The 12191-nt window shown below is 48.6% G+C and overlaps 1 protein-coding gene across 1 annotated transcript in view; it reads right to left on the reverse strand.

The window, feature by feature from the left end:
• EHD4 (EH domain containing 4) overlaps positions 1 to 12191 on the reverse strand; it is an 89790-nt gene that overhangs the window by 4920 nt on the left and 72679 nt on the right. Inside the window, exon 5 of the mRNA XM_060005059.1 lies at positions 6592 to 6756. Within this exon, the coding sequence (XP_059861042.1) occupies positions 6592 to 6756 (165 nt within the window). The remainder of the gene's footprint in view (positions 1 to 6591; positions 6757 to 12191) is intronic.

Below are 12191 nucleotides of genomic sequence, written 5' to 3' on the forward strand. Positions count from 1 at the left end.
GTCCTTCCTGCCTTGGTTACCCTTCCTTCCTTCCTCCCTTCCTTCCTTCCTTCCTTCCTTCCTTCCTTCCTTCCTTCCTTCCATCCATCCATCCATCCATCCATCCATCCATCCAACATTTACTGACCATTTGTTATGTGCCAGGCCCTGTTCTGGGATATAAATATGAAAAGCCACAGTCTCTGCCTTCAGGGAGCTTATATTTCAAAAACGGTTTGACTTACAGTGAAACAATGATAACACGAAATAGAAGAAAGTCATGAACAAAGGGAAAACCAAGTAATTGAAAGGAAGAGGAGGGGAATCATCACATCAGATCATGAAGGCTGAGAAAAGCTACACTCCTCAGCTGCCCTGGCTGGGGAGCCGGCGGGGGTGGGGGTGTCACACCTCGCTGTTGGCGGGGAGAAACCACCTGTTCATCACAAGAAAGACAAACCTTCTCTGGCCCTGAACTGTGGAAGTCACTTAGGCAATTGTATAAGGGGCCTCAAAGATCTAGTGAAAATGTCTTAATAGCAGTTTTGCCAAACAAACGCAGAGAATTCCAGGTATGGCAGTTTTTATATGGACTCTACATGAAGTATGTCTGTTTGGACAATCCTAGAGGGCCAGAGAGGGGCCAGCCAGGTGTGCAGTTTTCTGGAGATGAGACAGGGAGGCTCTCAAGAGAAAGAGCTTTCACATTCCCCTCAGACCTGACTGTTCTGGACAGAAGTAATGGGACAGGGAGTTAAGAAAAAACAAAGCTTTGTGCTACCACAAATATTACACTTTCATTGTAAAAAATTGGGGGAAAAACTGGTAAACAAAAATAAGAATCTTAAATCACTTATAATACCATCACCCAGCAATGACTTTTGCTAACATTTTTGGGCATACGTTTATAGCCATTTTTACAAACACACACACACTCTTTAACTGAAATAAGACCACACTATTTAACAACCTGCATTTTAAAGAAATAATATATCACAGCTTTCCATGATATCAATTTTTATACAACCTTTAAAAATTTTTTTTAATTTGACTTAATTTTTAAATTGAAGTATGGTTGATTTACAATATTGTGTTATTTCAGGTATACAGCACACTGATTCAGTTTTATATAAATATAAAGTGATTTGGTTTTATATATACATATACTTTTATTTTTAAACATCTTTATTGGAGTATAATTGCTTTACAATGGTGTATATATACATACACTTTTTCAGTTTCTTTTCCATGTTAGGTTATTACAAGATATGATATAGTTCCCTGTGCTATACAGTAAAAACCTGTTACTCAGCCATAGAAAGGAATGAAATATTGCCATTTGCAGCAACATGGATGGACCTCGAGATTATTATACTAAATGAAGTAAGTCAGACAGAGAAAGACAAATACCCTATGATATCACTTATATGTGGAACCTAAAAAATAATACAAATGAACTTATTTGCAAAACAGAAACAGACTCAAGATACAGAAAACAAACTTACGATTACCAAAGGGGAAGAAGGGAGAGGGATAAATTAGGAGAATGGGATTAACAGATACACATTAATATATATATAATAGACAAACTTATTTTCAATAGCTACATGATATTGAACTGTATAGCTGGGCCTTTCCTCATGTACCCTGTCCATGTAATTGGAAGTTTAGGTCGTTTCCAATGGAGAATCAAAATTGTGGTCTCTAGGGTGTGCTGGCAGGGCAGACATTCTAGGCTGTTATTCTGAAGTGGAGCCCTGAGCTTTAGACGGTGGAGAGGACAGAGCGGAAAGCAAAACAGCCTGACATATCTTGGAAAGGTGCCCCCAACACTCTTCTCAGTAGCCAACTCTGTGACTGTCAAAGCAGGCTGGCCTGGGCTGCCACCTAGCACTCAGCCTGAGCTCAGCTCAGAGTGGTGGGGTAGCACAGGCCTGGTTTCTAAGGTACATTCCAGTTTTCATGTCCTCCATCCTCACTGACACACCACAGTCACCTGCACGTCATCCCAACATCAGCACCAAGCAATGCTGCTAACACTTTGGGGTCCTGCTGCCGGCACCTCGGTCAGCCAAGGGAACTGAGAAGAGAAAGCCTAGGAGGAGAGCAGGCAGCCTACACAAAAATCCCAGTGCTGCTGGGGTAAACAAGTCTGGATTCCCCTGGGTGCAGGAACACCTACCCTATTTCCTCATGAATGAGCCTGAGCTCTGGGCACACACAGAGCCTCTGTGTCCGGCCAAGTGGACAAATGAGGGCGGTGCCCACCCAAACTTTCCACCCGCCTGCAGGCGACATGGATTCAGACTGCAAACCTCTGGAAAACTAGCCAGGGGAAATGGCCACATATTGGCAGGGGTGGACAGGAAGCAGCGGCAGCAGCCGTTCCCACCCCGGAGGGCACGCATGAAGTAAGCCCTACACTCTCATCCCTGTGGTACCCACCTGCCCAGCCCTGGCCAGGGGGGTGGGGTCCAAGTTAAACCACACCATCACTGTCCTCCACCAGGGTGGCTCCAAAGCTTTTTATTGGGATGAACACACACTGGAGAATTTAAAGAGCTACCCATCAAACAACTGTATGCATCAAAGCCGCCAAGCGCGGGATCCTGGAATTCCCCCACAAGAGACAAAGGTCAATCCCAGCCTAGCCTCTTCTGGGCTCTCCCTTGCCTGCTCACTCCCAGCCTGTACCAGAAGCTGTTTTTGAATCCACTTGGATGGTCTGAGCAGATGGGGATGGCTCTGCCGCCCTCTGCTGTTGAAATGTTTTTTTTCTATTTTAAGATTTTATTATTTTTTAACATCTTTATTGGAGTATAACTGCTTTACAATGGTGTGCTAGTTTCTGCTTTATAGCAAGGTGAATCAGTTATACATATACATATGTTTCCATATCTCTTCCCTCTTGTATCTCCCTCCCTCCCACCCTCCCTATCCCACCCCTCCAGGCGGTCACAAAGCACTGAGCTGATCTCCCTGTGCTATGCAGCTGCTTCCCACTAGCTATCTACCTTACGTTTGGTAGTGGATATATGTCCATGCCACTCTCTCGCTTTGTCACACCTTACCCTTCCCCCTCTCCATATCCTCAAGTCCATTCTCTAGTAGGTCTGTGTCCCAGTTCTCCAAGGAGGACAACTGCATCAGCAATCAAGATGGCCTTGCTCGTGTTCCCTCATTCTGCAGCACGGACACGTCAGCACAGCAAAGCAGATTCCCTCCCCAATGGGTGTAGGGCTGACACAGGCCCTGGGCAAAAGCCTGCAAAATACAATTGGCTCTTTGCTACGGTCAAGAGTCACCTTGACCAGCTTGGAGAACAGAGACTTAAAGCCGGCCCTGGTGAGCTCTCCGTGAGATCCTGGGGTGTGCAAAGATCATAATCAAGTCATCTCCAAGCTTCTGCCCCTGCCGCTGTCCCAGACACAGTAAGGCTGAATGCCTGTGTTGGGGAAGATGTCAGATGCTCAACAGACTCAGGGATGTGGAGGCCTTGACCCACACCAGGAACCCCCAAAGCTTCCTGGGTGACAGCAAACTAGCTTGAAGTAGTGAGCACACCCTCTGGGCTCCAGGCCTGCCTTGCTCCCTGGGGATTCCCTGAAAGGACTGGGGTGGTATGATCAGGGCCTGGCTGGCTTCCCAAGGAAGAATCCTCACCCAGCTTCCAGGGGTTTGCTCCAGAAACCACTGGTCTGTAAGCCCTGTGGGAGTCAGGCCTAGGTCAGGGTCTGAGAAACTCATTACCCTAGAGCCTGCTACGATATAAACATACACTAACTTATTAATTAACCTACTCAACACGTATTCACTGAGTACCTGCTACACCCCAGGGGCTGGGGATATGGCCGAGAACAGGACATGGGTCACTGGCTTCATGGAATTACAGCCTTCTATGGGAGACACTAAATAAGACACTGAGTAAATGAATTATACCACAGCACAGAGACACTTATGTTGTAACAAGGAGCACAAGTCCCAACAAGGGGCTTTGCTGCCAAAACGTCACTGCCAGTTACAGTCATAGCAGCAAAACTGTAACCCAGAATGGACCTCTGTAGGGGCAAGGATTTTTATTTTTGCTGTTTGTTCAATGATTTATTCCAGGGGCCCAGAACAGCGCCTGGCCATAGTAGACTTAATTACTATTCTTAGGTGAACGCACAAATGAACACAGATGATGGTAGGACTGTGTGGATGGTAGGCACCCGGCAGGTAGGACCCCTGCTCCCAGTCCCAGGGCACCCAGGAGTCCAACGAAGGGGCCAAGGTGCCTGGTGCGGCGCCTAACCACAGGGTTCTCAGTGAAGGTTCAGGCCCTCCCTGTATTGCCCGGCTACATGGGCCAAGGCTGCTCCCGAGACCTGGGGTGAGGGACTGCCCCTGTGACCAGCTCTGAGAGGCCTGGATGCCCTCTGACCGGCCAGGCCCAGGCTAGCATGGTCAGGAGTAGCTCTGGTCACAGAGTTTGCTCCCTCCGTTCAGGAGCTCCCTGGAGACAGGCAGGGGAGGCCTGTCAGGGAGACTTCAGGTCTCGGGAGCCGCACCTTGTGGGTCGGGCATCAAGGGAGCCTCAGGAGGCCAATGAGCCACAGACATCCCATCAGGCCATCGCGAGCACTGTGTATTTACTCACAGCTTTCATTTCAGTCAGGAAACCAATTTCCCTTCCAAAGTATCTGAAGGATGCCAGGAAACAGCTGTCCTTCAGTTTGGTCATGGGGTACAGGGCATGACCCAAGGGTGGGAAAGCAGAACCTGCTCAGGAAGAGGCCCCAGGAGCCCTCAAATTAGCCATCTTACGACCAGAAAAAAATCCAATTTACCCTCTGAGTACAGGAATATCAACTTTACTTCTAAAAAAAAAGTGTTTCTATGTTTTTTTTGTTTTTTTTGTTTTTTTGCGGTACGCGGGCCTCTCACTGTTGTGGCCTCTCCCGTTGCGGGAGCACAGGCTCCGGACGCGCAGACTCAGTGGCCATGGCTCACGGGCCCAGCCGCTCCATGGCATGTGGGATGTTCCCAGACCGGGGCACGAACCCGCGTCCCCTGCATCGGCAGGCGGACTCTCAACCACTGTGCCACCAGGGAAGCCCCTATGTATTTTTTTAAGCCGACTAAATCATATTTGACTAGATCGTATATACCAGATGCATTCACCCTGATCCCAGGCATCACAGCAGTAAGTGTAACCCACTCCTATTTCAGTGTGTACGTTATATACAGAGCGTTTACATTAACAAACCCCTTAGGATCGATGCTTCCCCTCCTGCGGCCTGATCTTGCCTCTGCACCTGTGCTTCCTCCTCCCTGACCCTCCCCCGCAAACCGACCCCCATCCCCACCCCAGGCAGGCTGGCAGCTCACAGGCCCAGAGTCTCCAGGGTGCAGCCAGTGTGCTGTACGCTCTCTTTGGCCCATGTAGATTCTTTGAAATTCTGAGCCAAAATTTGAAAACCAGGGTACTTTACATACAAATCCAGATCTCCAGCTTCTCATGAAATATCCAGGCCTGCACTCCCACGGGGCAGCAACCACTGGGCAGGATGGGGCCTCCCCACTGAGCGGGGAAGGGCACACGCTCCCCAATCTGCTCCCACCGTGTGCCCTGCAAGTCCTCACTCACTGCACTTGCAGAATTGTTTTCCTCCCAGTAGGGACGTGTTTCTCAGGACCCACATCTCTACCAAATGTGAGAAAACAAGAGGTGGTCGGAGGGGGCACCCCAGTTTCCTTTGGCGTGGCCCGCCTGCCTCACTTGTTTGAGTTACTTCTGGCTGGTGGCTGCAGGCATCTGAGTTGTGTTGCCTGCTTTCCAGAGAGGGCTGTGGCCTCCAGGGCAGATGGGTCCTTGCACCGGACAAGGAGATGGTCAGTCAGGCTCTCTGAGGAGCTAGGTGAGGCGGCCTCGCTCGGGAGGGCATGGTCAGTGTCAAAATCAAGGTCACCTAACACCATGGCGGGGAGGTGGACACACGGGTCAGGCCAGGGTGGCAGCACCCACTCGGGGTCACCTGGGGCTGCACAGACACATGTCAGGGAGATTCTGAAATTAGGCCAAAGGCTGCCCGAAGCTGGCCTTTAAGCAAACTCTTCAGTGAGCATAGCCTGCTGTGTCTGGTGAACTCCCGCCGTGGCCACAGCCCGCCACGGCCTCTGACTGAGCCCGCAGCAGCGATGCCGCCCAAGCGCGTAATCCCACAGTGCAGGGCAGCGTGGGGGAGGGCCGGCTTCAGGAGCCCCTGGAAGTGACCTCCAAGGTCACTCTCAGCTCTAATTCCCTTAAAGTTCTGGGATTCTAAAAAACAGGTGTCGCTTCTGTGCCAGAACAACCCTGAACACAGCCTAAGGGAGCTGTTCATAGGATTTTTTTCAGGTGAGCTTAATTCACTTCTCGAAATGTCTCTCTTTTTGTTTAAATGTTTCAGGAAGCAAGCAATTTCTGCTTTATTCACAGGAGCCTATTATCATGTATTACTAGGAAGATGAATTTACCGTGTTCTCCTCCATTCTAAACCATGAAACCCAAATGTGTACCCAGCAACCAGCCGGACAAGCTGGCAGTGCCCCTCCATCCCCACTGGTGACATTGTGATGGGCCCTCTGTACCTGCATTGCCTTGACCTCGGGGAAGTCCCCTGCAGAAATCTGGTATTCTCGCTGCAGCTGAATGTAGATTTCTGGCAACCTGCTGATAAGCTCTCTCTTCTTGTTTTCTTTTCCAAATACACTTGGCATCTCCTTCTTCAGGTGGCTGATGATGTAGGCATGTACCTGAAGGGGTATATGTCAGTGAGGACGGGCCATTTAGAAGTGCACCAGAGAAGGACAAACAAGATGGCATCTTACATGCGTCACAGCACGTAACAGGCATCCCCGCAAAGTCATGGTGCTCAGGACAGGAGGAGGGCAAGGACCAGGGGGGAAGGTATGGGGGCACCCGAGTGGGAAAGACCTTGGTTCTGGTGATTAACCTCAGAAGACCTAAGAGAAAGTTTCACCAGGGCCAGTGCATGCAAGCACCAGCAAATGAAGCTGGAGGCAGATGGAAATGGCTGATCTGCATGGAAATCTGTGCCCGGTGAACAGTGAGATGAGAACACCCATAACCTCCCCGTAGACAGTTTAGGCCCCGAGATCACTGAAGTCTTTTCTGCACAAGACCAGCTGCCTAGGGCCAGGCCAGACAGCAGAAGCTCCGTCTGAGAGAGGGACCCCTGGTACATGAGGGGGGAGCCCCAGAAACCTTGTTCACCCAGGGGTAGCAGGCCTGGCACTGTTACCCGAAGGGTGGTGAATCCTGCTGGGAGGGCTCTAGTTGGCTTTCATCACTTCCTTCCCTAACATTTCCACCCTTCTACTGATTTCCAACTTTAGGATGTTAAGAAACACTCGTTACGAAAGTTCTCTCTGTACAGCAGAAACTAACAAAACATTGTAAAGCAATTATACTCCAATAAAGATGTTTAAAAAAAAAGTTCTCTTTGTATACCTAGAGTTCTACAGAGTAATTTAGAAGTCAAGAAAATAACTAAAATAAGAAAAGATGAAAAACAGGGCAGTGATTACAAAAAGAAAATGACTGTGTAGCTATGGAAAATCCTATTAAAGAAAGCAGAGGTCTACTATAATCTTGTGGAAGAATGGAAATTGAATAAAGGGGGTAAGCAGAAACATCCCATGGCTCAGCTGAGGGTCTCTGTGTATGGACATACACTGGGCACAGCCAAAAACATTTTGCTAAGATTTGAACTCTAAACTAAGTGCATAATGCAAATGCTGACAGGCTCGGACCAGACAACGCTAACTTCTCCATCTACATAAAGGTCATTTTAACATAAGCACACACTGAGCTGCCTGACTATTGCTACAAGTATAGATTGGGAGAGATGCTTCTAAACCTTCCTGTCGCTAGTAAACTTATTTATTTATTTATTTTTAAACATCTTTATTGGAGTATAATTGCTTTACAATGGTGTGTTAGTTTCTGCTTTATAACAAAGTGAATAGTAAACTTATTTACTTTTCAAATTAAAACAGCTTAAAATGTTTACACGATTCTTTAAGATAACCAGAGAAATCCAAGGTTTGGGAATCCTTTTATTTAGAACGATGGGCTTTTAACTGCATTCCTGAGGATATGATGAATACGTGGTAAAACTAGTAAGACTGGTAATTTCCTTGCCTTGGTTAGTGAATGCCTGGCTTGGTTTGGATGAGGCTGGGGACGGCCCTGGGTAGGTCCGAAGGCCTTGGCGGGACCGCCATATTCCATCGGGGAGAACCAACTATCACCAGCTGTCCTTGCATCATTTCCTTGGCCTCGGCCCTCCTGGATCCTCTGGACTGGGCCTGTGGACCCCTCTCTCTTCTGTGCTCTGGCCTGCCCTGCTCTGGACCCCATCCCAGCTGAAGCAGGAAGTCCCACTACCTGCTCAGCTTCCCATCCACGAGGGCGTCTTTCCAAGACCCCTTCCCAGAGCCCAGGCCTGGGGCAGCTGCCAGGTCCCTGCAGAGCTCCCCAAGCCCCCTCCCCACCTATCAGTGTGGTACCTGGGAACTGCCAGGCCCCTGTGCAGGTAAGGCTGACTCCCCACCCAGCCCCTAGCTCCCCTGAGAATGGCACCCTGCTCTTGAACACCGCCTGGTCCCCAGGGGCCTGCTTTCCCTGGGCTGGGCTGCAGGTGATGGGCCCCTGCCACAGCCCTCCACCCATCGCCTGGCACCTGCTCCCTCATCCCTGCCCTCATGGTGCTCACCGCTGATGACTGAGGCTGCTGGATAATGGGCCAACCTTTGACGCCAGGCCTCCAGGGCCCTGATGTAACTGGGGCAGTTCCTGTGCCAGGTCTCAACTCCCTCCTCCTCCCACCTGCCTGGCTCTACCTGAGTCATGACCCTCAGGTGACCTGCTCATGCTGCAGGCTGCTCTCAGCCTCAACTACTGGCCTGTTTCGTGGAAGTCTCCCGTTGTACTGCCTCTGCATGGCCTCCCCCTCCTGCCCTTCCCTGGGCATCCTAAGACAATAACCCAGGGTCAGATTCTATGCATGGGCCCTGCCTTTAAGAAGCTTATCAAGTTACAAGGTAAATTATAATCCTTAGAATCACAGAGTATTAAATCTGGAAGGGGCTCCCTATATCTGACTGAATTCCTGGTTCCAGGAAGTTCATATGACTTACTCAAGGTCACGCAACTAGTTAGGAGATGCCAAGCTGGAAGTAGCATTTAACTATCTTACTGCCTCATTCCCTGTCTTATAGAATTAACTGCTTTTTGTGGGTATGAATTAAAAATCGTACTGAAGCTGCTGAAGTCTGGAATTCAAAGTGAACTATGTCCTATGGAACAACGTTGAGGTTTGGCTTCTGATCGTTCCTAACTCACGGGGAAGCTTTGGGAAGGTCATGTACTCTTCCCTCCCCATGCATAGAAAATGGATACGTTATGGCACACACACTGCGAACACCACGCAGAATGTGGGAAAGACTGCAATCTTCTAGCGGGACGGTGCCTTGTGATTTTCTAAGGACTCTCAGTAAACAAGGGACAGCCTGGGTGGCTGAAATCCCCAGTCAACTTGAAAAGCTCGTGTCTGCCTTTATGTGACAAAGATTTGTCTCCAAACAAACGCAGGACCCGGGGCCAGATCCGGCGATGGTCCAGGGAAGGAGGTAGAAACAGTCTGATCTTTTGTTCTTTATAATAAGAGAAAATTAATTTAGAGGAAGAGAAGTAAGAAGGAGAAGATGGGGAGAAAGAGGAGGTGGGCAGGATGGGACTGCGTGTTTGAAGGCCGGGTCAGGCGCTGCCACCGCTGCCCACGCGCTCGCTGAGCAACCCTGGGCAAGCTGTCTCCTCCCCAGCCTCGGCTTGCTCACCGCCAACCTGGGGATTACAGCCCTTACCTCACAGGGCTGTGGTTATGAGAATCGAGAGAGAGCACAGATTTGAATGTACTTTGTCCTCTAGAAAGGGGGCTAGAAATGTTGTTATTGACTAATGGCCAAAGACCTATAGCTGGCGGGGTAGTAACGCCAGAGGAGGCTTGTGGCTATTTAGTCCTTACTGAATAATGAATAGACTCTATATATTTAAATAGAACATGATGAATTTGGGTTCCAAGTTCTTCATTCACAAGTGAATGACACTGAACCCTGCGGAACGTTTGAACATTGTTGTCTTGTTCAATTCACTCTTTCCCTTATATAAAACTAGAAAAGGGGCTTCCCTGGTGGCGCAGTGGTTGAGAGTCCGCCTGCCGATGCAGGGGACGCGGGTTCGTGCCCCAGTCCGGGAAGATCCCACATGCCGTGGAGCGGCTGTGCCCGTGAGCCATGGCCACTGAGCCTGCGTGTCCGGAGCCTGTGCTCCGCAACGGGAGAGGCCACAACAGTGAGAGGCCCGCGTACTGCAAAAAAAAAAAAAAAAAAAAAAAAAAAAAAAAAAAAACCTAGAAAAGCCCCAACTCGTCAAATGGTGATGACCAAGGGTAAGTCAAATGGCTCAAAATGTCAATTTTTTTCTGGGCTAATAACTCAATGAGGAGAAAAAGATGTACTCCCCTTTAAACGAACAGGGATTTATAGTTCACATCTGCACTCTGACACAATCTCATTAACTGTGTCCATGACAAGTGTTTGTATCTCCAAGGCTGAGAAGCATGTACACAGAGTAATACTGGGAATTTCCACTGTGGGCTTGGAGGGCAACCCCCAGCAGCAAGTGCTGGAAGCTTGAGGTGCTCATGGACAATAGGAATGGAAATGCCCATGGAATTTGGATACTGGGGAGACGTGTGGGGGAAGTCAGGCTGGGATACATTGTTCTGCACTGGGCAACCTTAGAGTTGCCCAGGTTTAATATGACCTGACGGAGACCTGCATCTTTGCAGGCCCAGCTGGAAACGTGCAGAGAACATTTAACCTCTGGGGATCAGCACATTTTATATATATATAAATTTACTTTTATTTATTTATTTATTTATGGCTGTGTTGGGTCTTCATTGCTGTGTGCAGGCTTTCTCTAGTTGTGGTGAGTGGGGGCTTCTCTTGTTGCAGAGCACGGGCTCTAGGTGTGTGGGCTTCAGTAGTTGTGGCACGCAGGCTCAGTCGTTGTGGCTCACGGGCTCTAGAGCACAGGCTCAGTAGTTGTGGTGCACGGGCTTAGTTGTTCCGTGGCATGTGGCATCTTCCTGGACCAGGGATTGAACCTGTGTCCCCTGCATTGGCAGGCAGATTCTTAACCACTGCGCAACCAGCGAAGTCCCTGGGGGTCAGCACATTTTAAAATTGGGTTTACTATGATAAAAAAATTTCAGTTCCTAAACTAGAGACCCAGAAGATGAACCCATGGGGTGGTAAGAGTGTGAGGCTTCAAGATGCAGCTGATTGGCTCCCACTTGGAGGTTTGTTATTCTGTTGAAATCAAAGCTGGCACCAACAGCACATACGATTCTAAGAGCCTTAAACGGCATGTGAGGGGGCCTACCCAGTCATCTGATGGTGGCCTTCAAAGAGACAGGCTCTCCTGGGTGGACACAAGTACTGACACACCCCCAGTAGCTTGGGGCTGCCAACTGAGCTATTTTTAAATGCCCCCTGGAGGACTAAGCATCAAAGGGATAGTCATCAGCCACTGCAGAATGATTTTTACATAACTTAGCCTGGGTCCATGTGGTGAATTTCAAAATGTCTAACTTCTCCCCAGAAGGAATAGGCGGTGCAGACAGACCAGAAAGCTGCCCCTGCACGCTACACGTGACTAAGAGGAGAACACGCTGTGAAGACGAAACTAAATTGCACAGAACTATAGTAAACCCCCCAAATCAATGACCTCTCCTTTTCTTTCTCAGTTTTAGTTGTTCCTTCCTCAAATGTTGACTCATTTTTTACTGAATGAAGGTTTCCAAGTGGGTGGGAACCTTTCCTATCCTTGGGCAGCGTGCTTATAAAGGGTGGGGTCCTACAGTAAACTTGCCTTGCTATTTACCTTTGTGCATTTATCCCATAAACTACTATGATTTGGAGTTTGAACCTTATTTCTTTAACTTGGCTATTTTAATTATAGCTGAATAAAACTAAATTCTTATTTTCTAAACTTATTTTGGGCTTTCCCCAAATAGGTTACTCTACAAAATCATGAAATGAAACTTGACTAGCATCTTAGACTGTGACATCCTTCAAAGAAGGATGTCTACTGATATCAT

The sequence above is a fragment of the Delphinus delphis genome, chromosome 2 (assembly GCF_949987515.2).
Source record: "Delphinus delphis chromosome 2, mDelDel1.2, whole genome shotgun sequence".
NCBI classification, from domain to species: Eukaryota; Metazoa; Chordata; class Mammalia; order Artiodactyla; family Delphinidae; genus Delphinus; species Delphinus delphis.